Source organism: Paramormyrops kingsleyae, chromosome 7 (assembly GCF_048594095.1).
Source record: "Paramormyrops kingsleyae isolate MSU_618 chromosome 7, PKINGS_0.4, whole genome shotgun sequence".
Lineage (NCBI taxonomy): Eukaryota > Metazoa > Chordata > Actinopteri > Osteoglossiformes > Mormyridae > Paramormyrops > Paramormyrops kingsleyae.
Window position 1 is genome coordinate 32,905,706 of NC_132803.1, and position 25,828 is coordinate 32,931,533.

Genomic DNA, 25,828 nt, shown 5'->3' on the forward strand with positions numbered 1-25,828 from the left:
CCTGTAGGTTAATACCCTGCTACCTTCAGTTCGTGGGTGTGTACTGCCTGTCTGTTTCCCTCCCATTTCAGGAATACGGATGGTATTTGACCCATGTCGCGGAGTTCATGTCAGTCTTTCCGATGACAGATTTGTAAGAAACAAAGAGAAAGACGGTAATCACGACGTGAGAAAATGGTGAGAAAAATTCGTTCTGAAATCTGAAAAATTAGAAAAATATCTAATATCTTAACTACACGCCTGTATCTGCGTGATGTCTGAACGTAAATGCGCTGCTTTTGACCTTGTAGTTTTTATGCAGGTTTACAACGTTTACTTTCACTATCACCTTTAAGGAGGTATACAGTAGATATGCGCCTTTGTATGTTTTTATCAGCCTACATTTTAGTTTCGTGTTTATTGTAAAATATTTCACTGTTTAATATCTGGACATGGTAGCCTATAAAAAATGACGATGATCCACATTGTTGTTGGTAGTTCTAAACCGAATTAACTGAATTGTTTGCGTATTCAAGATACATAATCGCATACTCAGCTTAGTGTACTTGGTTAATAACACATGAAAATGAAACATTATGTTGAGTTAAGCTTGTTAATTAGTTAGATGGGTTTAAAATAACATGACGAGTGAAGTAGCTGAAGTTACAGGTCTGGAAGTTTTAAAAACGAATTACATTCGTTGGGAATCCCCTAATGTGCGCAACTGTAATATCGACGGGAAATACCTACCGGCACAAGGAAGGAAGGAAATGCATTAAGGCATGATGTTGCACCTTGAGTGTATGAACAGCTTTTAAATAATGACTTTACAATGACTTATTACATTTGCCACAAAACATAATGACTGAGAAAAAGTCTGGAATATAGGATTTTACCTCACATTAAACGCATCAAAAAACGAGTTCGTTGCCTTGGTTGGAACGGAAGCGCTTCAATAATAAATTCCACCAAGTTTACAAAACATGCAGCTTGAGTGCTTGAGAAATCTGCTGTGAAAACAGAGGTGACATAAAGTCATGTCTTCAGTTATGACTCTAGGACAAGGACAATTATTAATATTTTCATTTACTGCTCTTTTTCCATCCTTTTAGCACAATGGTACTAATAGACATAAAGGCCGAAAAGCTAAATATTTGCAAATACCAGTACAACAGCCAATGTTAGTGCTCTGTCCAAGCACGTTATTTGTTTGGACTTTAAACACTGGCTGAACTTCAATACTAAGTTCAGTGTCACTCTTGATTATTAGTATATGGCCAGGTTCATTCTGTATGGTGGGATGGCCAATCTTATCTAGACAGGCCTTTTTCGCTGCACCTCCCTGATTACTAATTAGAGGACTGATTGGCTGAAGAGTTCTCATATTTGGGTTTAACCCAAAAACCTGCCGGTACACTGACCCTTTGTGGATAAGATTGGCAGCGTCTGCTCTATACCATAACGTTATTGTGCTCTTGCTAGGTGAGCGGGACCAGTCACGTGCAGCAGGTTCTGGATGATGTGGAGGAAGTGAGGGTCATCATGATTGACAACCTCAACAAGGAAGAAGAGAGGGCAGGCAAATTATTGGACCTTGAAGACCGGGCCCATGATCTCAGTTTGAAGGTGGGACTGGACTGTTGTCCAAATACTGTAGCACTGTGATTGTAGAACTAAAACTGACATTTACTCTGCAAGGGAGTAAGTCCTTCAGTCCTTATTCAACCTCAGCGCTCATGGTTGATAGATTAGATTAGGTAGATAAGCATTTTGACCCTGAAAACGGAAGCCAGAAAATGTTACATTTTTGTTTGTTATCATGCATTGAGTCAGCATAGAGGAAAAGTGTAACACATATTAGTTTGCATTCTGATGTCATCTTGAAGAGAGAGTTTTGGAAAGGTGTCTTAATGTTCACAAATGGAAACATCTTACCTTAGACACATATATTTTTGACGAGTTATTTAGAAGTTATTTGTTTCATAATATAATCTCAAAAATACTACTACCTCCTCTACCTCTATGGACCAGCCTTGTCTGGTGTACCTACTAGGCAAATCTGCTACACCAAAGACTTAAATCTCCCTATCAAGGCACCACTCCTGCAAAGTGCATTTCAGGGCCAGGTTTTATCAGATAACTTTTGAGTTATGAGGCGCCAATATCTTATTGAATATATGTGGCCATTTTTACTGACCTTCATCAATTATATGGCTAATGTCATAAATTCTAACATCCCCTTTAATAAGCAATCTAAAAAAAAAACAGGCTGTCTTTAAGACAGGCAAAATATTGTTTCCTTATTGATTGGTCAAAACATGCATTAGTGTTGCTTCACAGCTCTAGGGTTGAGTGTTTGAATTCCACGTTCTCTCAGCATATGTGCAATTTGTCCATTATTGTATTTCGGGGGTTTACTCTGATAACAGACAGATATGCAGTCATAGTGACTGGCTTCTTTAAATTGCTGCCAGTGTTAGATTGCATGAGTGCATGGATATGCCTTGCGATGGACTGGCGTCTTGTTCAGGCTGTACTGCTGCCAGGTGTCCCATTCTGCCAGGGAGAGGCGCCAAGCCCCCTTGCAATTCCATCTAAGAAAAATGGTTTAATAATGTTAAAGCTGCAGAAACTCAAATCATTATATACAGAAGCAAAATTTTAATCCAACAAGAAGCGGCTTGTTCTTTATCAAAAGTGGCTGTAGCTGATGTAATCAGTCAGTCTGATCTCCTTACAGGAATGTTTGCCATGTTGTTTATAGACCTTGCAGACATCAAGTTTCGTTTGTTTTTTTTTGTCATGCTGCAGCTTGTCATGCTGCAATACTGACTGTCTCTTTTGGTTGTGGCATGAATATTGGTTTTAGATTAATTTTTCCAGAGAATATTTTTAAGGACAGATGACATTTGAATGTTTTTTTTAAGGCAGTATTTCCTCCAGATGAACCTCCCATTAATTCTGATTGTACATTTTATATTATGAACATTGACATCAGCTGTAGCAAGGGAAGTTAGCAGAACCCTGGAAGTGGTCCTAAGGTTCATTTGTGTAACATTTATGATTTTCTGGGTGCCACAGAGACTCTGCAGGTACCACTGTTGCTCCAAGGGCAAAGGGTGTTTGAATCCCACTTCTACTCTGCTTGTGGAGTTTGCTCATTCTCCCAGTGTAGTATGGGTTTGCTCAAGCTAGTATTGAAAAGAGTTAGGCTAACTGGTGTCTCGAAACTATCTGTAGTGTATGAATGTACCCTTCCATCTTGTGCCCTGTTGTGACCTCCAGCCAGCATAAGCTTTTGCAAGATGGATGTGTGATTTGAGCAGATGTGTCTTTAGAGTCTTATTTAGTGATTGCATCAGTTCCTCTAAATGGCACATCAGATTTGAGGATATCGAAGCATTATTTTAGAAAAGTTAGGCCCGACTTTGACTGCACAAGGATTTTATAAGAAAAACGGCAAGTTTCTAAATCCACAATTTCACCGCATTTCTAGCAGCCCTGTGAATGCACACGCAGCCTGCTGGGATTGTGTTTCTTTTTTGAGAATGACGTATCAAAAACCGTACAAAGAAATTCATTGGACACTCGCGATAGACTTATGTTTGTTACACAGCATGTGGTTAGAGTATGGAATAGTCTGGCACTATTAGTGTTAGTGTTAGTAAAACCTTGGGTCCCTTTAAATCAGAGCTAGATAAGATTTTAATAACTTTAAGCTATTACTGAATTCTCCCCAAATGAGCTAGATGGGCCGAATGGCCTCCTCTCCTTTGTAAATTTCTATGTTAACGGGGGTGTGTCGTGTCTCCCTGCATTCTTGCTGCTATTGGCTGGACCATGTACCACCTCACCAGAGCAAGGTCTTCTCCAGGACATCAAAGAAGGTGAAGAAGCAGACCCAATGGCAGCTGAGGAAGATGAAGGTGCTGTTTGCGGTTATTGGTGTGGCTGTGGTGTTAATCCTCATTATCGTGGTAGCCATTGCATTGCATTCCAACTCATTGCACAATTCAGACTCAAAACCTGAGAAAGCTCAACAGAACAGCACGTCACGTCACCCAGTGTGACCTAGCAGAGAGCTGAAGGAAGTCAGCTGGGCAGGCTGACATGGAGAATCAGAGAAAAGGGCATATGGGTGGAAATTTGTGGCTCTATGTCTGCCATTGAGAAGGGGGAGTCCTTCTACTTGAATATGAAATGGTACAATTCTGTTACAATTCCGGCAGCACTGCTGTTTTTTCTAATAACAATGTTCTGTTGCTCAAAATATATGTAACCAAATCAAAAGTCCCTGCATCCAGAGGTGTACAGTGTATATAAATGACATCTTAAAAGCATAAACTCTCTATATACTTAAAAAACAGCTCAATTGGATATGGACTGTTTATTTTTTTCTTACATAGAATATCCATGTACAGTTTCTAAAACTCACTCAGTCCACGGGATACATTTATAAGCGAGTACCATTTCTGTGAACATATTGAGTTTTGGAAATTTAAGGAAACTTCTTTGCTGAATTACTGAATGAGTTTTGGTTCCCTGTACTGTAACATATGATGAGGAAGCCTGACTTCACTGGCGGTCTCATCACAAAATTTTGGAAATTTGTTCTTAAAATGGTCAATTTGTGTTTGTCATTGAATTTCTGTTATCTATGAATAGTACATAAAACTGCAATGTTAATATATCCTTTGTACTATAAAGAAGTGCAATATTGTCCATTTCACAAGTTTGATTAAGATTACAATGGACTTTATTGATCCTGGGAGGAAATTCTGGAATTCTTCAAACCCTCCTTAATTGCTGTCTTTGGTAATGTGATGTAAATTGTTTCTAAGCAACTTCAAGTACTTTGACTACTGTATATAATTAGTTTTATAACCCACCCATTCAAATGAGGCAGTTAAACGGCCCACAACCTCACCTGAAAAACCACAAAATGGAAACACTCCTCTAGTACAATGGAGGACAGACAGTGGACTTCATCCTGCCAAATAACAGGGTTGGAGCAGCTTAATGAGTAACACTTCTATACTTCCTTATAGCATTAAATCACGGTGCAAACAGACCAGTTGGTAGTGCTTTTCCATGGTGAAGTTATTGCATGCGTGCTTTCTGTCCTTTTTCTGATATGAACAGTGTTACAGTAGAGAGGTTCATTTGATACTACTTTTCAAGAAAGAGGATTTAAAAAAATGCATTATTAATTTCCACAATGAGGGACACTTCACAACCTGGGTATGTACAAAGCATGTGACAGATCTGTCCATCATGCCAGGTCACTGGACTCAAAAAATGACAACTTTATTACTCTTTATGCTGTTTATTTGAATTGTGAAATAGAAATCTGGCAACAGAAAAAAATACTAAATCACATTTATAAGTGATTACAAAAGGAAAGAAAAATATAATGTAACGCTTTGACATTTGGTGTTCATGACAGAACTTCAAAAAAATTACACCAAGATGAAAGAAAAGTAAAAAATAAAACCACCAATAACTTAATTTTAAATCCCACTTAAAAGTAGAAAGAATACAGACAGAATTAGCATTAAAAACTCCACCCACCAAAATCGGATTAGTCATATTACACTGCCATTAGTTTGTATTCCCGTCAGCTTGCTGTGCTACACACAAGTGGGCGTGTCCTCGCTCACACCTGTATTCAGCAAGCTAACAATTAGTGCACCATCTAACATGCAAACCCAATCCCCAGGTCATCGCTGTGAGCTGCAAATGATCATGTGCAAAAACAGATTTTAAAATGCCTAAAAAAATATTTTAAAAGAACTGCCGTATCACAATGGTTGTGACAAAAATAACAACAATAATAATAGTAAAACTAATTAGTGCGAGTAGTTGGCACACACTGTAAAACGTGTCCCGATGGTCGGCACATAAGGAGGTCACACAGGTTACGGAGTGACGGGTCAGCTGACGCTGAGAGGACCCCTGCAGCTTTACAAAGATGATAAATAAAAAGCACTGGGTGTGGATGTCCCTCACATGGGGCACACAGGATTCCCAGCAACACGGCATGGCCTTCTGAGGTGCAAAGGCTCTGGATCTCCACAGAACAGAGGAACGACAAAAACGAGCTACTCACATACAACCTGAACAGAAAATCTTGAGGATTTTGCCTGAAATGTGGCCATGCGGCAGATCCAGCGACATGACGGCATGGAGGAATGTCACCGATGGCAAATGCGGAAATAAAGTTCTTTCAAGCATGATGTATTTCTCCCACAGGCATAAAAGATACTGCACTGCTGCAGAAAAGTAATAAATCAAAACATTACATTTGAAAAAGCAAAATCAAGATCAAGAGGAGGACGACATACAAAAAACTGATCAGTGTACTAAAATCTGTTAAACAAAATATTCTCTATTTAAATATTGTATTCTGTATTCTTAAAGAAACAAAAACCTCTAGTTAACCACAGGTAATAGTGAACAGGAAACAAAATCTTAGCTGACATATGTAGACATACAAACATTTCAGTTGTTTGCATGTGTGAGGGTGGGGTTCCTACAAAAAAAAAAAAAAAACATGCAAATGTGTCCCTGCACGTATTAAAATTGTCTGACCCACAACTGCACACTAACGTAAACAGTTTCCCTTTCAATTGCTCAGAGACGGCCTCAAACAATGAGAGGTAGGCCATATTCCAGACATCAAAAAGGCTTCTTTGTTGGCGCTCAATATTTGCCAAAAAACGATGTTATGATGCCTGGAATAAAGAAACACCATAGCAACAAGTTGATTCTAAAATCGTTAGTAACATAAAGATAATTGAACAAATCCCCGTTTGACACTCAACCAACTGGACGCAATTCCCCAATCCAGCAACTAGCTGTCACTTACACTGGCATATAGGGACCTCTAGGTGGCGCAATAGCAACAAAGGCCCACATCGCTTATTCAGCGATCTCACCTACAACGCGCTCATCATACCGCTAGTCACAGTGGCGAGGTCTCTAAACAGTGAAAGAATACATAAAATAACGTGGCCACATTACTTTTCCAAGGAACCAGCCTGGAGCCCAAAAACGCTGTGACCATAATCAATGCAGAACATCAGACTTGAGAAGGAACAGGGGTTAAATATTGCTGCATTATCTGGTACAGTTACACTTAATATGTGTTTAAGCCTCCGTTAAGCAGTCAGATAAATCCTCAGCCTCACCCACCAACAGAGCCTTCAAACGCCATTAGGTCTGAAAGCTCTACCGACACTGGAAATGAATTGCCCTAAATGAAACGTTACACTCCGACTGCCTCTTTTATGCAGTCTCCGGCACTAATTATCAGCTCTGACATGTTATCGCAGGACCGGTGTGGGCAGTGTGAACAGAGGGGCTTCTGCGCCAAACACAGAGGTGAAAAAGGCAACACAGCAAATCGAAAAGAGCAGCCAAGTCTGGGAAAAAAATATTAATTAGACTCAGCACCCACTCAGAACAAGAATAAATGTGCGCATTAACACTTTCTGAATATGCAACTTTTCCACAGAAGTAAATAATAATAATAATAATAATAATAATAATAATAATAATGATAAACATTAGGCATAATTCTTAACGTCAGACACCGACAGAAGATGCGACCGCTGGCCCCCGTAAGTGGCTGTGTCTGGGGCAGGTCCTGGTGTAGCCATTTTATCCCCCCCCCCCCCCCCCCCCCGTACAGTTCAAAAACACAGCAACCCTCAAAAATACTTACTTATCAAGCCGTTTTGTTGTTGAGGGTGAAAACCGATACCCTAAATTGCACTACAGCAGACCCAAAACATACAGCCAGCTACGAATCTTGGAAACAGTAACTTGGCACATAAATCATGATTATGTCGCATGGACCCCATACCCATACCAATTTACCCAAGGTGTGAGGAAGCCACACGGAATCAAAAGCCTAAAACAGCGAAACACTCCGCATCATTCCAAACTGTGTACGGAAACTAAACTCTGAAACGAACACTTAGTTTAACACTTTATATTCTATTGTATATGCGATATAAGCTTTCCTTATAAACCCTCTTTATAAACAGAATAAATGGTGTCAATATACAAACCAGTCTTCCAAGTAATATCACACATTACTCTCTAATGTATCACACATTACTCTCTTTGACTTCAAAGGCAGGGTTCAGGTCCGGTTTGGCAAATGTGTGCGATTTTCTTCCCCGCACAAGGTTAAGGGAAGGGTTGGGGCCCATATTGACGCAAAATTATATCATATGCAATTATTTCATATGCCTTACTTTTAATACAAAGTTGCGAGACGGACCTCAGCCGCAACAAATACTATGCAACAGAGAGCCTTGTGGATAGCTTAACTTTGAAAAACATTAAAAATAACAATAATAAAATCCATTATAAAAAATTTAAATGTTCGGACCATCATGAGGTCTATTTTTTTTCCCTCAACATTTTTTTTTTTAATAGTCTGGCACCTTGTACCTGCGTAACTCAGCTGTAATTAATTTCAGAAATCCAGTGACATATTAGACACAGCCTTCATTTACGTGTTTGCCTTTCAGTCAGGGAACACCCAATCAAAGAGACAGATCATATCACTCCGTGAGTAAAAGAATTACGGTAAAGACATGTGACGGGATTACCAGGAATACCAGGCTACAGCATGGCGATGCTCTCTGGGTTGCAGTTGAGGTGAGTTGATGTGCTGCTGCCCCCTGGTGACTTCAGACTTTTGGCACCGCTGCTCCCACACCCGCCGGCCCCAAGCGTCCCGGGCCGGCCCCTGGCCCCCATCATCACCCCTGAGCCCCTGTGGTGGCTGTGCTGCAAGGCGGCCATCAAGGTCTCGTTGTTGACGGCACCAAACTCGTAGGTGAAGGTGCCGTAGAACACGAGGATGTCCACCGTGAAGACCCACTCGCATATGGCAGCGGCATGCTGGAGGACGAAGCTCTCGTGGATAAAGAAGATACCACCTTAGGGTAGGGGAGGTGCCGTCAAGGAGAACACCCCGAAACCACTGGTGTGACCTGTTGCTAAGGCCACCAAGCCAGAGTCTACCAGCTGAATGTGATCAGGCATTTTTCTACAGTATGAATCACAGGGTGTTTACTTTAATGTGATTAATTAACTTACTATGATTCTACAGATTATCCTATAATAGAACGGCAGTTGTTTAGAAGCATCTACTGACATGTAATAGCTGATCGTCGGTAGTTCTGGTTTCAGTAATCAAACACATCATTCGATATAATGCATACTTGGCTGTAGTGAGACATGAAGGAAAAACAAAGCAAAGGGTGGATGTGACATAACAAAGCTTTCAAAACAGGCTAGAAGATGGACAATTGCTATCTGAGCCCACATCACATAGAGCACAGCAGCCCAGATATGAGGACCCCAAACTGTGGAGAGAGGGTTTTTTAAATTTGTTGGCAGGCCTGTTTGTCACTGGTCAAGACAACTATTATCCACCCTCCCATTCCCCATATTTATCCAAAGTTAACTGCACCAATATCCTGAAATCATGGGAATTATCAATGGGATTTAATTATAGGTCAGACATCACAGGTAGATCTATGGTAAGAACTGATGAAAACTAGAGCTGTCACGATAATCTGATTAAAATGTAAAAAAATAGATTAAAATCTGCCTTTCTTACTCGGCAATATGGCGGAAGAAAGATGGCGCATGGTAGACGAGGGTCCAAATGAAAAGCGAAAGCATCATTCGTGTGGAATCGCTTCACATTAAAGGTGAATGAGACTGCAATCGTCCGTCAGTATTGCAAAGGAGAACTTAAATATCGCCACAGCACGACTGCAATGCAACTATGTCTTAAAAGAAGACATTTAGGTGTGACAGACAATGCGAGCCATAGATATGTCCCATTTAGCGTCAAGAGTAGCCTAGCCTCATCACTTTGACTTCGTTTCGTAATTTACTTTCTACAGTTCATGTATCTCAAAATAATCGCTGTTAAAATGAGGACTAGCCCTGTAGTATCATCTCCATAATATGGTACATGACCACATAATATTAGTGTCACGCCCCGCTCCGTCCGCTCCCGATGTGTGCCACGCCCACCTCGTTACCTCGTGTTCAGCCCTGAGTGTGATCATCTGTGTCCTGTTAGGTCTAGCTTGTCTTTTGTATTTAGTCCTCGTCTGAGTTAGTCTTCCCCAGATCTGTCATTGTAGTGTCATGTATTGTTGGTGTGGTTCGTGGATGTTCCTGCCTATTCACCCTGATCGTCTGGAATAAACCCCGTTTACTCGTCCATCTGCCTGCTCTCGCCTGTTTCCACGGCTCGCTTGCCCCGCACTGTGACAATTAGGTGTTTTGTGAACGTTTTGTGCGTTTTGAGTAAGACTGAAAGAAATTGGAAAAAGTTCTAATTTTTGAACATATTTGAAGTTTTTGCGATATTTAGGACTCACATATAATATAATATAATATAATTAAATATAGCCAAACAGAAGTTGGTGGTGTTGTCGTAAGTTGTGCCAATAGACACAAAGCAGTGCCAATAAATCGCTTGTTTAGTTTAAAAATATTTCCACACTGCGGTAAACGAATGTCTTTTCATAACCAGTTCTTGTTCGCTCTCCTGTTCTCCTTACTTAGTTTTGTTAAGATTTATCACAGACACGCCACACCGCATGCAAAAGCAGCAGAAGTAAACTTAACATTTTTTTTAACATATACTTGACAATGCTAAAAAGGGACATGGATAAAATTGAAAAAGATTGCCAGGTTTAGTGTTCTATTGGCGCTTTCCCACCGCACAAAGTACGGTACTTTCGCTTTTCCATTGACTTCCGGTCGAGTACCAGTACCAAAAGTGCCAAACCAGCTGGGGTACTTCTTTGGTACTTCGGGGTGGGACTTGCAAACGTATTTGCTGTCGATTGGTTATGCAAATAGCCTGCCGCTGAAACTCAAAATACAACAGCCATCTTTTGAAAACACACAGCGAACAGCGAGAAAAAATAAAAAGCAGTAGAAACAAAAATATTAAAAAAGTAAAATGGAAGGATGGACAAACGAGGAGACACAGGTTTTAATCGCCATATGGTTGGATAAACAGATCCAGCGGGGGATCCAGAAAGTATCTGCTGTAATAGCAAGCCACTTGAAAGAAATTGGGCACACGCGAAACACCAAACAATGCCAGGTCAGGGGCGGTCACTGATGATGTAATTTGGCGCCGGTACCAGTTTTTATGGCAGTGGAAAACTGACACAAAATTAGTACTATACTTTTGGTACTTTATGGAAGTACTGAAAGTACGGTACCTGGTGCGGTGGAAAAGCGCCCTATGACTCCAAGCCTTGCAACTACACTTACATTCAGACCAAGGTGGACCAGGCAGCCTAGACCTTCTGGGGAGAACAAGGCTAGGAAGGATACTGAGCACCAAGGAGACAAGGGCACCAAATGCCAGCGCCACGCGGACGTGCGCCATCCAGTAGTCGAGCGCGGTGACGGCGATGCGGTATGTTAGCACACACTGCAGGCACACGAAAAGCAGACCAGCGGGGAAGGCCACCCCCGCACCCACGTAGTGCAGGGACTTGGCGTGGTCCACCTGGAGCGAGAGCCAATCAGGACAAAATGTCAACAGGGCAAGTCAGGAAAGACACCAGTCTCACTACAGCCAGGAGAAACCACAGGTTTTCAGTAGATAGATCAAATATATTTACCTGTAGAAAGATCGATTGTATTTACCCTGCCTCATTACCTTATATACCACAACACTACACTACACTGACACAAACACAACACATATGGCCCCTTTCCATACTGCTACTGGGCCTGAAAACTGAAGTCCAGATACAACAAGAAAACACAAGACCAGCTCTTAATCAGTCAAGACTTTACAGCAGGTGAGGACAAAATGGAGACCAAAGAGTGTCACGGCCAAAAGCTCACGAGCCATATTTTTCTGGCTTGTTTGACACAGAATTAGGGCCATTGTCGGGCATCTGTGCTTGAATCCACAAACTCGTGAACTGAGAACAAATCTACCCATCGTTCACACCTCTGGAATTGCCATTCCTGTTTCTTTGCAGACATGTCCAAAGCTACTTGATACACTTATTATTAAGGAAGGACCAGTAGTTCAGTTGTAAAAATATTTCAAAGTGGATGCTGGTCAAGTCCTTGCCTGCGTGTGTGTGTGTGTGTGTGTGTGTGTGTGTGTGTGTGTAGGATGGTGGGAGGAGGTGATAAAAATTTGCAACATCCTTACCCACTACACTTATGTTCTGATACTTCACCTAGAAAAACACACCCACCACCCCCAAACTGGCCCTCACCCATGCTCACCTGGAAGTTTCCCACCATGACCAGGCCCAGAGCATTAGTGAAGCCAGAAACCAGGGCGCTGGTGTTGATCCAGCAGCGGTGGCTGTGCTCGATGACCTGGGCATACCGTAGTAGGCACACCATGACCACTGGATGGAGAGAACATGACAGTGAGAATCACAGAGCCAGTCTAAAGAAACTATTCACTTCAGCTAAAAAAGGTGATTAGCTCTTGCCCCTGTCTGGCCGTATGCCGTAGGTCCTCACCCCAGTTTTAAAATTTCATTTTAAACATTAAACATATTTATACATAATAAATATATGGTCTACTACAGAGCTAAAACATTTATCTGCTGGGAGACAAGCTGCATTTTTGCACAGATTCAAAGGGGTGTGTTCTGGCTATCAGATACCGAGTTTCCGGCCAGGGTGCGGCACTGACTTAGTTCAGAAAACAAGCATTTCACTTCCTCCCTGTGATTTAACATGAGGATTGATTCTAAACGGGGGTTTCGGGTACAAACTGAGATATTTCAAGAGGACTGGGTTTCAAATGTCCTGGTTTCACTTACAGAGAACGAGGGGAAGGAAAATCAAGATTTTTAATAGCAAACAATAAATCCGCTGAGAAAACTGTCTGATATAACTAACAGCCTGTATTTATATGTTCCTGGAACTCCCAGACAAAGCACTTAAATCTGTTTACTCGAAAGAGAAAGAGATACACAGACAGAGGGAGAGTGAGAGAGCAAGCAGATCTTACCCATAAAGGCTCCCACGTTGCCAATCAGGCTGAACAGACAGCTTTCGGGGGGAAATGAGCCACACTTACTATAAGAGAACAATGTTATGGGAAGGAGAAGTTTACTTCTCATCTATAAGGCGAGTAAGAGCATAACAGACCAACAACATGGCAAAGTAAAGACTGTCTCCATGTAGAGCCTCATGTGCACAGTGGAGGAACAGGCCCACAATTTCCAAATTAAGGTTGTACATTTTGGATGCTGAGTGGTTTCTGCAAATTTTCAATTTACATTAAATGAAAAAAAAGCCCGTGCCTGAGCACATTATTCAATAATCGATTCACTGATACAACAAGAGAGTCTGACAAGAAGGAGACCTGATGAGTGGGATATCCTGCAGAGTGCAGCAGGTTTTGGGAAATCCTGGCTTGGCAGTCTCTTCCACGCACGTCAAGTTGTAGGACCTGGCAACAGGCAAGTGCAAACGATCGATTTCTCAAGCTTCTTTTACCATTGACGGCGTTGAAAATGCACTCTTCACATACCAGTTCTCTACAGGACAGACATGGTGGTTCATCACTGCCATTGCATAGCTGCAAAGATAAAAAAAAAAAAGTGTACATGTAAAAAAAAAAAAAAAAATTTATGAAAATTATTATTCCAGAATTTTGTATTATGGATGTAATTACAGTGAACTTCACTCTTGAGAACGTACTGGTATTCAGTGCAACGATCAGTGCACTGTCTGTGTGGTGTAATTGGTTAGCACGTTTGGCTGTTAACCAAAAAGGTTGGTGGTTTTAAGTCTACCCAGGGACAACCGCTATTTCGGGCAAGTAGTGGCCTAATGCTTAAGGGAGCGTGCTTGTGATTGGAAATCTGCTAGTTTAAATCCACCGAGGTACATTCAAGGTACCGCCCCCACGCACTGCTCCCTGGGTGCTAAATAACACTGCTGTGACTGAACAATGCCCACTGCTTTGTCACATATGGGTTAAATGCAGAGGACACATTTTGTTGTTGTGCACTGTGTACTGTGGTGTGTCAACAATGACAATTAATCACTTTCAAGAGTCTAGGTTATAATACCCCCACAGAACAAGAACAGGCAGTTTAATTGAGACCATTTAACCTCCTGGAGTTCTACAAGAGATAACAAATCCAGCTCCCTAGGGCACTAGGAGAAAGCCCCCACACACATGAAACCCCACACACCAGAGCTGGGGTCCAGATCAAGCTCAAAACTGTCTGTAGTCCTACCCACTGAATCACAATGTTGCTCTTTAATGATCAGTTTTTCTGTTTCTTGTCTTTTGTATTTCAAAGCATCCAATTCAGTCATTTGCAACAACACAGTCACAAAAGCAAGTCTATTCTTCACCACCCTCCTTTCTCTCTCTGGTGGGGCTATGAGTCAGCAGCCCAAGTAGCATGTTCCCCGGCTTGGCCATACTCACACTATCCATATTCCCGTGATGGAGAAGGCCGAGAGGCTGACGGGCAGGACAATCCAGGCAGTCATTGGGCAGCCGGTGAAGGCTTTGCATCCAAAGCATGGGGGTATGGAGGCCTTGGGGGGGCAGAGCGAGAACAAGATGCGCGTGTGCAGCCGGGGACGCTAGCAGCTGAGGGCACACAGGGAGGGCACATGAAAGGGGGCAAAGGACAGCAGGGCTGCTTTCACGTTACACGCCACAGGCACCATCGGACAAGCTGCTGCTGCCAGCCTGGAAAGGGAGAAAGATGGACAGAGGGAGAAGAGCAGGGAGGAAGGGCAAGGAGAGTCACAAGGAACAAGAGAACGACAGGAGAAGGTAGCTTAGAAATTTAGGGTGAGCATTACCAAAAAGTATAAAGAATTCGCTAAGAAGTAAAAAACTCTGTGTATTCACGACATTCATCAAAACTGCAGGAATAAAATACTCTGTTACTTACAATTATATATTAATCACGTCTTATTTACATGGAAAATGGGGAATAGTACACGGGAACATCAAAGCAAAGAAAAAAATACTTCATGAGGAGACGTCCTTTTCAACATCCAAATAACTCAGCTGCATGGCTGTGAAATTGCTTTAGACTATAACACAGTAGTTAAGTAGCTAGATAACTGCAAACGGTAATAGCAATTAACCTTGAGGTCGTAAAGGATAAAATTAACTAGACTGACAACTGACAAGAACGCAAAATACCTGAAAATATGGTCTACCTACAGCTGTCCAGGCATCTGTTTACAGTGACAAATGCTGCTACTATATGACAAACATGATTATCAACACAGACATATAATAACACCTGAATGTTTAATAAAATATTATAGTACATTTACAGCTGTACGTAGCTATTCCAAATTACTGAGAAAGACGCATTTTTTTCGCAAGCTAGCTTATTAGCGATCATGCTAAAGAAGGGTTTTAACGTTGAACGGAACACAAACATTCATACACTGGCTTCTCAAGAGCTGGAAAAAACGTAACAAAGCTGTATAATTAGCAAGGAAAAATATACAAGAAACTGAAAAGCTGTCACACACCACACGTCCTGCTTTTTCTTCCTTGAACCGAAACAACCTTGATATTCCCTTTAAAAGAAAGCCCTTCGACTCGAGCCCGCAAGCACCAACCTCTCGAACAGCCAGGCGGAATTTGTAGTTTTTTAGAGAGTTTCAGCCAATCGAACCGTGCATCTGCAGCACACGGCACAACATTTCCCAGAAGCCCCTGCGAATGAGGTCGCGCAAAGAACCTGTTACTGAACGTGACGTCAACCAATGAAAAGTTGAGTAATGCAGAAGAACTTCTGGGCTTGTGGTGGTAAATACATAGATTCTCAAGGTTTATGGAGTGTACTAATATAGTAGTTTTGTTTAAGCTGTATCTGTAGACATGAAAAATCATTGACATATCCACGTTGTCTTATTATATGCATATATAGACTGGATCATTTTAATTTTTATTGCATACATTTTTTCTCATAGATCATTAATATTGATCTATTTGCTCTTAGCCGTTTCTGTAGTTTTTTTACTTCATTTTGAAACCGTCACTCTTTTACAAAATAAAACCGTTCTGGTATGAAGCACATTGCGTTGAGAAACAATTAGTAATTCTCGTACTCTTCACCTACCATTAAAATATTGAACCGATGAGAAATGGTAACGACTCTACTGGTCATCCTAAAATCATGCCATTTTTGTCTACCTACAGAATAAAATGTCTTATTGTTACTGAAAAAGCCAACCACCATTTCGCAAATCACAGCGCCGCTGGTGTAGTGGTATCATGCAAGATTCCCATTCTTGCGACCCGGGTTCGATTCCCGGGCGGCGCACAATGTTTTCATTTTAAGAAGCATAAAATAAATTTATAGTTTTGTTTAGCGTATATATTCATTGACCATTCAATGACACAAGAAGTACCACAAGATTATATTACCGCAATTTCCACCCGAGTTTTTAGGTAACTGTCAGTCTTGAACTAAACAAGTACTAACCCGTTGGATGTGCCTTCCTTTTTCCCTTCCAGCAGCCTCGCATGAGATCATTGCGCACGCGCACTAGCACATCCGCTTCGATCCCTCCGCCATCTTATGTCGCCATTCCATTGTTCGGAGCTGGAGTGAGCTACCAGAGGTGGCGGCGTCGGTTGTGTGTGCTTCACAAACCGCTTCTGAGACGATTCCGTGAACGACGACGGCACGTTACATACGGCGATCTTAAAAGTTCACGGCTTTCCTGGATCTGTCTCTCAGGGCTCGGTCTCTCGTTCGATCAGAAAATATGATGGAAGACGAACAGCCCAAGACTCTGTATGTATTAGATAAAATGTGAATCGTTGTTACCATTGTGCACGGGAAGGCATTTTCCCTTTCTTTTGTTTGTGTGTTTTTGTATCCCATTCCTCCCACTGCCAGACGAATCACCGGTTTGACGGGAGTTACCTTATTTTGGCGCTGATAATTGTTTGTCGCTGCATTGTGATGGTGGCGGTTCGGAAGGGGGGGGGTGCGCCAGTTTGACGTGTCCATTTTTTAAGTGGAAACGAAACCGATCTGAAACGGCTTTAAATCGCGTCGATTTGGGCAAAAGCGCAAATGTGACACTTTATAACACGCGAGCTATGTGTATATGCTCTGACACGCAATTTATTCCAACTTCCTATATATATAAAGGGCGACAATAAAAGGCCGTCGGCGACCATGTTTTGGCCACTATGACCTAGCCAGTTGGCCGGTTACGGGTGGCTGAGGCTCTCATTTGGGCTCCCTTTAAAATATATATATATATTCAATATATATATTGAAACGCACACCGGTCGGTTCCGTGTCTGGTGCTGGTTTTGATGAACCCCACGATCGCCTTGACGTAGCCCGGCTAGGTGTTAGGAAGTAGCAGGCCGGCGGTCTGCGGTCGGCTTTCCGGGAAAATCGGGGTGTTAGCAGCCAGGCTCGGCTAGCGCCGCACACGCACTTCGGGCCTCCCAGAAGCTGGGGAGACGCGTTAAATGCCGCGTGACGTGTAAAAGGTAATATGTGGGACAGTACGGATAGCAGTTTCAGAAAAATCGCCTGGATTTTGAAGCTGGCGCACCTCCATTAATGGAGAGCCGCGTGTTTCGGCTGTTAATTCTAAATTGTGAGGTCCTTAAATGGATCTTGTAATGATCCCATTTGGGCCGTGGTGTTTTGTTGGAGCTAGACGCTTTTATTCCTTGCGGGGTTCGTACTCCGGGTTGCTTTTCCTCGTCCACCTACTACCGGTCCTGCACGCAGCTACCTCTGCGGCCCGCGCCGCTCGAAGCCGAACTGGGAAACGCTGCGGTCTGGGTGGAGGCACTAAACGTTAAGCGTATTTCCTTTATTATACAGTCTGATCTGGCACATTTCACGGTGGTTAGTCGGCCTGTTTGACGTTTACCATGTTTAATGCCTTCAAAAATGTGGTCATTATCACCCCACCAGGTATATACAAATTAGTGTCGATTTCAAGGTCTCTCTTGAAAGAAGGATCGGTGCCATTTTCTCTTTCTAAGAAGTGAAGGTGGAGCTTTTGTCTTATTTTGATCTTCGGTTGTGGTGTCCAACATGTACGTATGTTGTTGATACAAAAGGTCTCCAACTTCACCGACCAAGTAAGGCAATGGCATCGTCGTAGGATAGGTTTTGATTGTGGCATTAACTGTTATCAATCATCGTATTTCATTTTATAACTTAGAAAACGAGAAGCTGATTTTCCTTCCTAATAGTATAAAATGTAATTTTGACAGTCCCTTGCCTTCTCGAAGTATCTGTTTTTCCTAATAGCTTATCTACTGTGGTCTTTTAGCATAAAAATATCCCTGTGATGATTCGTCTTGTTTGGGTTGTGGGTTTGTTGTTGTAACCATGTACCTGTGCCTGAACTCTCCTCTTCCTTCTGACCCAGGTACGTGGGGAACCTGTCCCGCGATGTGACAGAGGCGCTCATCCTGCAGCTCTTCAGTCAGATCGGCCCATGCAAGAGCTGTAAAATGATTGTAGATGTGAGCAACTTAATTGTTAAATGCCAAGAGCCCAGTGGATGATTTGGAATTCGTAAGGGCAGCACTACGCTGCTATGCTGCTCCCTGTTCAGTTATGATCTAGCCCACTAATGGTGCTCCTTCTACCCTTAGACGGCCGGTAATGATCCATACTGCTTTGTTGAGTTCTACGAGCACCGGCATGCCGCTGCGTCACTAGCTGCCATGAATGGACGTAAAATAATGGGTAAGGTAAGCTATCGTATCTAAAGGGTGAGTCGGATCGAGTGGGGAGTGATTTTGGTTAACGCTCTGCCAAATGCAGAGGCGGCAAGGGATCACTGGGTGCACGGCAATGTTATGGGATGTGCTGCTTTGCTTTAAACAGTTAAAACTGTCTGTCACAGGATACAGTTTTGGTTTAAATGCTTTCTTTTCCCCCCTGAGTAAGTCATAGACAAGAAGAGGTGTCACTGTAAAAAAAAAAAAATCACTGATGTGAAGTCTAGGTGAAAGTGGAACTTTTGGCTTTGGTGTCATTGTATAATATCAGGACTTGTGTTTAAATCAGAGCAGAGATCAGTACTTGCATAAAACAGCAAATTACATATAACTAGATTCAGTAGGTAAGTACAGTAACAAGTGTTAAGTGAGTTTCAAGAATCTGTTAGGTTATACTTTATATACAGAACTTTTTACATACTATTTTAGAACAATGTGTATGATTGTGCTCAGTGTAATCTGGTCTGTCACCAGTTTTATAACTAGCAGTATATGTCATTGTACCCTATAGAGGGGCACCTGATTATGTAACAGTGAAAAACGTGTAATGTTTGCTGCTGGAAGCAGCTAGTGAGCAATTTGGGTGCTCTATGGAGATTGGTAGGGTTGTCTTTGAATTTCATTTTAGTGAATTTATATGATTTTAGGAACTCTCCAGCAAATGCTAAAGGAAAATGTATTTATGTATGATTTAACTTATGTTTTTATAACATGCAGTTCTAATATCTATCTAATCTATTCTTATGAACCAGTGCCACTATTTATACAGGTAATTTTGCATGTAACATTTAATAGGTTTTATTCAGTTGTCTGTTAATTTGCTGTGTTAAGGGCAGAGTGTTTAAAAGCCTGTTTGGTTGATCTACATTCATTTAATTAATCTAGGAAAACTCCCACAAGTTTTCAGTTTGTAATTTCCTTGAGTTAATTTTGTCTGTGGATATCAAGCCATGTTAAGTGTTTTTTTTTGTATTCCTCCCCATCTTCCCTCCCCCTCTTTCTGAAGTCTTGTTAAGGTTGCCTGTATTATGCACTAGATTCTATAAACGATGTCTGGTATTGTGTTGAATTCCCTGTTGAATTACAACAGTGGTGTTTCCTTTTTGGCTGTAGAAATTTTGGCAGCTAGATTTGGTTTCATTGGGAGGTTGTCAGGACGTTCCATGATTTTTAATTTTAATTTTTTTTTGTTCTTCAATTAGACAGTTCTGTCAAGTCACAACTTCTTCTACCATCAATGCCCTTTTCTACATTTTCCCATTTCTGTCATGTTTTGCAAAACCTATAGCTTAAGAATACCGAATACAGCTCCAAAAACATATATTCAGTTTTAAATATTTTATCCTCAACAGGTATTGAAGGACCATTTGAGGAGTAATACAAGTTCGTAATTTCGCTTGTTTGTAAGTCCTTTGTTTAGACCTTTTTACTTCCTAGAAATTCCAAAATTTCACTAGACAGCAAAGTGAATTATGAGTGTGATCAGGTTCTGCTCACTGCATTCAGAAGCTGACATTGTGTGTAAGGAGGCAGCTTTTGATGCCTGACATGGCTGCTGGCTGGCGGGATACAGGTGAAGAATTCATTGCGCTGCCCCACTCTCTCTCTCTCTCTCTCTGCTTTAGGAGGTTAAGGTCAACTGGGCCACCACACCGAGCAGCCAGAAAAAAGACACAAGCAGTAAGTGTCCACATTTTCCTAAGCATTTTGCATTCCATGGCTTGGACAGCCCACTGGATTTTAGCCAAAGTTTTTCCTGTAGTGAGAATAGAGTCCTGGACCTGGGCAAAATTTCAGTTGGGGATCTTGGATCAAACTGGATTATTGGGGAGTGGTCTATTTTTATTTTTTTTATGGGTTTTTCCCCTCAACTTTTATTAATCATACATGATGCTGTGACATTACTTGGAAAGAAGTTGAACTGCTGCATTTACATGATATTTTATAACACTTTTGTTTCGTCTTTTGTGAATGAGCAAATATGGATTCCCTTGACATGCCGAAATGATGGGTTATAATTAAAGCTGTCACACGCAATGGATCACCAGGATTAAGAAATCCTGTTTCAGGCCGTGTACCAGCGACCTCCTACATAGCTGTCTCTCCCCCCCCCCCCCTTTCCATCTCAGATCACTTCCATGTGTTCGTTGGGGACCTCAGCCCAGAGATCACCACCGATGACATCAAAGCAGCCTTCGCCCCATTTGGCAGGATATCGTAAGTGCACTGGAGCAGCCCCCCCCCCCACAGCGTAGTTATGGAGATCCTGGGCTTACCCCCCCCCCCCCCCGGCAGTGTCCTTCTGTGTGACTACGGGCGCTTTTCCACCGCACCAGGTAACGTACTTTCGGTACTTCCATAAAGTACCAAAAGTATGGTACTACTTTTGTGTCGGTTGTCCACTGGCGTAAAAACTGCTACCGGCGCCAAATGACATCAGTGATCGCCCCTGACTGACATCATCACAAAGTGCGACGCAGTATTTCTTTCGCTGAATTCAAACATGTTATGTTCACTTTCCTGTAGTCCTGCTTTAAGTTTTTTTTGATTTTCAAGCGGCATTGTTTGGTGTTTCACGTGTGCCCCATTTGTTCTAAGCGGCTTGCTATTACGGCAAATACTTTTTTATTCCGAGTCGTGTCATCCAAATCCCGCTGGATCTGTTCATCCGACCATATGGCAATTAAAGCCTGTGTTTCCTCGTTTGTCCATCCTTCCGTTTTACTTTTTTATATTTTTGTTTCTACTGCTTTTTATTTCGTTTCTCGCTGTTTGCTGTGTGTATTTTGTGTTTCAGCAGCAGGCTATTTGCATAACCACTCGACAGCAAATACATTTGTAAGTCCCACCCCAAAGTACCGAAGTACCCCAGCTGGTTTGGCACTTTCGGTACTGGAACTTTCGGTACTGGTACTCGACCGGAAGTCAATGGAAAAGCGAAAGTACCGTACTTTGTGCGGTGGAAAAGCGCCCTAAACATCGGTCTTCCTCAACAGTGATGCCCGTGTGGTGAAAGACATGGCAACGGGGAAATCTAAGGGCTACGGCTTTGTGTCCTTCTTCAACAAATGGGTACGTCTGTCCCCTAGTGCCGATTCCCCGCTGATCCAATAAAGCCATATCATATTTTGTCTGCATATATTTGGAAATGTTTATTCCTTTTTATAAAGTGAACGGAGGCTCCCGTTACCCTGAGGCCACCGTGACATAAGTTGTTGTGCTTCGAGTGTGTGACGGTCACGGTTTCTTGTGCCTGTGCTCGCTGTAGGACGCAGAGAACGCCATCCAGCAGATGGGTGGCCAGTGGCTGGGCGGCAGACAGATCCGGACCAACTGGGCCACGAGAAAGCCCCCCGCTCCCAAAACCACCTACGAGAGTGAGTCTCAGCGGGCGTCTTGGGGGGGATACCAGCCCCACCCTGTGAAATACTGACCGCTGTTTTTTCCCCCCTCACAGGTAACACCAAGCACCTGTCTTTTGAGGAGGTGGTGAACCAGTCTAGCCCCAGTAATTGCACTGTGTACTGTGGAGGTGTCACCTCTGGCCTCACTGGTATTTGCATTGCGCCCCCCCCCCCATAATATCTGTTTATCATAGGCACATTGGCTTTGATTCATCTCGGTCTCTTCTTGTATTTCAGAGCAACTGATGAGACAAACTTTCTCCCCTTTTGGACAAATCATGGAAATCAGAGTTTTTCCAGACAAAGGTTATTCATTTGTGAGGTATGTCGGTTTATTGGTTCATGTCGCGGTTTAGCTTCTCTGGGCTGTTCTTAGCTTGTGTTTAGATATCAGTTGATGTGTGAAATTTTGGGATTAGACTTTTTGTAAGATTGGTTTATCCACTGACGGTGTGACCCTGTGTAAGCTTGGATCTCATTGGCTTATAAGTAAAAAAAAAACAAAAAAAACAAAAAACCTGGTTTACAAATGTAGATCATGCAGAAAGTGTTTCCTTTACATGTCTGAATTGTTTTTGGGGGACCTTAGTTCTGCCTTTTTCAGCCTCTTTATCTTTAAATGTGTGAAACACCCCATCAGGTTTATCCACGTGCATAAACGTGATCTTAAAAGGTCTCGTTGCTTTAAACTCCTTCAGGTTCAATTCCCATGAGGGGGCGGCACACGCCATCGTCTCTGTGAACGGCACCTCGATAGAGGGCCACGTGGTGAAGTGTTACTGGGGGAAGGAGACCACAGACATGGTGAACCCCATGCAGCAAGCCCAAGTGCCCCAGGTGGGGGACTTTATCGGTGCCGTTCCCTCCATTTCCAGTGGCCTCGGGTGTCACATATCTTGTTTCATCTGATCTGCCTCACATTGTCTGTCCTGGTTCCCCCCTGCAGCAGAACAAGGTGGGCTTTGCTGCCCAGCCCTACGGCCAGTGGGGCCAGTGGTATGGCAACGCCCAGCAGATCAGCCAGTACGTGCCCAATGGCTGGCAGGTGCCCACCTATGGCGTCTATGGGCAAGCATGGAACCAGCAGGGCTTCAAGTAAGTGTCTGTGCCAGCAAGGCCTCTGTCCCACCACTGCACAAGCACTCTCACTCCCCATGAGTGTGCAGACTATGGGAGGGGTCTGTCTTCATCCTAATTTTTTAAAGACCCTACCAGTTACAGTGAATGTTCTTCCCAGTAGGGCTTCAGTGCTATGATAGTTAATGAGATTGTAGGGTTCACGTCATACAAGGCATACAAAGGCAGGGAATTATCATGATTTTTTTCTACCACCCCAGCCCCCCCCCCCCCCCCCGCATTACGTACAGGTGCCAAGCGAACTTGAGCTGTTGCAGTTGTGTTCTAACCTGCTAGTTAACATTCGGTTAACAGCTGTATGATAGCGTGGGATGAGTTATTTGCTTTGTCTCTCTGCCATTGATTTTTTGGATGTTAATCAGACTTCTTCCTGTTGTCTTGGTTTTAGTGACGTGTATACATTTTTTGGGGGGGTTTTACTGATTTAAATCCTGTTGTAACCCCCTTTTGGGATCTTGGCCACAAGTTCTTCCCTGCAAAGATGCACCATGTAGTTCCTCAGAACTGAGGGTCACAGTTGGGTCCTATGAATGCCCACTGGGACTTTAAATTTATTGCTTAATAATGCCAACATATTGATTTCTTCAGTTGACATCTTAATCATTACATCCAATTGATTTGAAGTCTGACAGCTATATAAAGTAAAACAAATATTTACTCTAAAGGCAGTTTGACCATAAGCTGTTTTGAATTTTTGCGGCATAGTAATTGGTATCTTACTCTTATGTTTCTCCAATGGTGCCCATTTGAAGGAGCCCCTTAATCTGTTCATATTCTGTATTTAAATGTTCTGCAATTTCTGGAGTGTCTGCTTTGCCACAGCTGGTCATGTGATGTGTTGTGCCTTATTGTCATGGTCCTGGCTTAGTCCTCATTCTAACCTCATTCTAACCTTTTTTTTTGGACCCCCTGCTTCCCCCCCCCCCCCATTCCAGTCACATACAGCCAGGTGCTGGGTGGACAGGCGTTGGCACAGTCAGTAACGGCGCCGTGGTGGAACCAGCACAGGGAGTGAATGGCAGCGTGCTAGCGAACCAGTCAGGCATGGGCACCACGGGATACCACACACACTGATATGGGAGTGGGTGGCTCCAGGCCTCCAAAATCCCAGGATGCCTCACTGCATCAGTTAACAGTTCCGACTGTGTATGTGAGTGCGTGCGTGCGCGCACGCGTGTGTGTGTGTGGGTGCGTGTGGCAGTGATTAAGGAGGGAGGGAGGATTTTGATTGGGGGCTGGGTGGGCAATTTGTACTTTGACCCCACCCTCCACCTCCCCCATTTTTTTTTTTTTTTTTTTTTGTTTTGTTTTCCTCTCCCTGATATGGAAGGAAAACCATTGCTTACCACCACAGAGGACTAGGTGCCCGACCCTTGGACAGACGTAAACATGGTTTTCAGCTTATTAACGGAAAGGACTATGCCATTTTTAAAGTTGCTATAAAATAAAATAATTTGAGATTCTTGTTTTGGTTAAAGTAATATACCTGCTGAGAATGAAATTTTGCCATTTTTTGGACTGATATAAAACATTTGTAAAGTTCCAGTAAGAAACTGGTGAATCATGCGAAATGTAAATGGAAAAAATAAACAAAATGTTGTCAACTTTTTTTTAAGATGCTCAATTTTTGTTTCTCTAAACTAAACTAAACCAATTGCAGGGATTACTGCCACTTTCTTTCTTTTAAAGGCAGACAGATATTGCACAATACTATTCTTGGTTATCTTTTCACAAATTTTTGTTCTTACACAAATTATAGATATTTTAAATTGTTTTGCATTCCACTTCCTTTTGAATTTTGTTTCTTGGAGGGCTTATAGAACTGTTTTAATGTAAATAACCAAACGATCTGTTTGTTCTGAAACTGTATAAAGGAAAATGTTGATTATACAAGCTTGCTTGCTTTTTCTTTTTGGGAAGGGTGTATTGGGGGTTAATAAAATGTAAAAAAAAAAAAAAAAAAAAAGAGAAAAAAAAAAAAACACAAAGCAGCCCTGTTGCATCCTGGCTCATGCAGATATTGATACAGTGTGAATTTTGATTCTTCTGGGAAGTCTCAATCAACAGGCTTTGACTGGAGAGTGATATAGAAACAAAGCAATTCTGTGTATAATTTTTTGAACTAGTAATTAGTATTAAATGTGGAAGGTGAAGTGAAATTTTGCACTCTTGCCCCTTGCAGAAATTTTAATACTGAAGTTGGATGAAACTTTTGTGTTACCGTATTTCCTTTTTTTTTTTTTTTTTTTTAAAAAAAAAAACAAAACAACCAGTCAGATCAATGAGTAGGCAGTGCCTAACAATATTTTAAGACCATATGTTTTGAAGAATTTTTTGGGGGGTTGGGGGTGGGGGCAGTTTTGATAATGTTTATGCTACTCTAATATGTTCTTGCTTTGTCCCATTAAAATGCTGATGCCTATAAAATTTGCCTGATCAATTTTTTTCCGTGGTGATGAATGGGCGATTTGTGGGTTTTGTTACCAGGTGTGTA

General features: G+C 42.2%; 2 protein-coding genes and 1 non-coding gene across 5 annotated transcripts; 2 read left to right on the top strand and 1 right to left on the bottom strand.

Annotated features, from left to right (window-relative positions):
• Positions 1-5,285: 5,285 nt before the first annotated feature.
• Positions 5,286-15,653, bottom strand: LOC111847490 (transmembrane protein 150A). 2 transcript variants are annotated; one of them, XM_023818711.2, is made up of 8 exons: positions 15,547-15,653; positions 14,471-14,638; positions 13,559-13,606; positions 13,391-13,477; positions 13,034-13,101; positions 12,292-12,419; positions 11,374-11,551; positions 5,286-8,936 (listed from the first exon to the last, which is right to left on the bottom strand). In XM_023818711.2, the coding sequence occupies exons 2-8, from the start codon at positions 14,533-14,535 to the stop codon at positions 8,617-8,619; spliced, it is 894 nt and encodes a 297-aa protein (XP_023674479.1). In that variant the 5' UTR covers positions 14,536-14,638; positions 15,547-15,653; the 3' UTR covers positions 5,286-8,616. The 2 variants fall into 2 exon arrangements, with proteins under 2 accessions (XP_023674479.1, XP_023674478.1); XM_023818710.2 differs by having other exon boundaries at positions 14,471-14,740.
• Positions 15,654-16,272: 619 nt separating this feature from the next.
• trnag-ccc (transfer RNA glycine (anticodon CCC)) lies at positions 16,273-16,343 on the top strand. The gene has a single exon. It is a non-coding gene; the product is annotated as a tRNA-Gly (tRNA).
• A 229-nt stretch (positions 16,344-16,572) lies between these two features.
• tia1 (TIA1 cytotoxic granule-associated RNA binding protein) lies at positions 16,573-25,322 on the top strand. Of its 2 annotated transcripts, none has more exons than XM_072714778.1 (12): positions 16,573-16,820; positions 18,436-18,532; positions 18,665-18,763; positions 20,419-20,473; positions 20,923-21,010; positions 21,790-21,865; positions 22,062-22,170; positions 22,251-22,346; positions 22,435-22,519; positions 22,896-23,034; positions 23,147-23,292; positions 24,270-25,322. In XM_072714778.1, exons 1-12 carry the CDS (start codon positions 16,792-16,794, stop codon positions 24,406-24,408), a joined length of 1,158 nt encoding a protein of 385 aa, XP_072570879.1. In that variant the 5' UTR covers positions 16,573-16,791; the 3' UTR covers positions 24,409-25,322. The 2 variants fall into 2 exon arrangements, with proteins under 2 accessions (XP_072570879.1, XP_023674477.1); XM_023818709.2 differs by having other exon boundaries at positions 16,574-16,820; positions 23,144-23,292.
• Positions 25,323-25,828: the final 506 nt, after the last annotated feature.

Excerpts from the sequence above, each read along its gene's own strand:
- LOC111847490 (XM_023818711.2), bottom strand. The coding sequence starts at position 14,535 with ATGACTGCCTGGATTGTCCTGCCCGTCAGCCTCTCGGCCTTCTCCATC. Across the intron at positions 13,607-14,470 it reads ATCACGGGAATATGGATAGT|CTATGCAATGGCAGTGATGA; the intron begins GTGAGTATGGCC and ends TTATCTTTGCAG. Across the intron at positions 12,420-13,033 it reads CAACGTGGGAGCCTTTATGG|TGGTCATGGTGTGCCTACTA; the intron begins GTAAGATCTGCT and ends CTCTCCATCCAG.
- tia1 (XM_023818709.2), top strand. The coding sequence starts at position 16,792 with ATGATGGAAGACGAACAGCCCAAGACTCT. Across the intron at positions 16,821-18,435 it reads GACGAACAGCCCAAGACTCT|GTACGTGGGGAACCTGTCCC; the intron begins GTATGTATTAGA and ends CTTCTGACCCAG. Across the intron at positions 18,533-18,664 it reads GCTGTAAAATGATTGTAGAT|ACGGCCGGTAATGATCCATA; the intron begins GTGAGCAACTTA and ends TTCTACCCTTAG.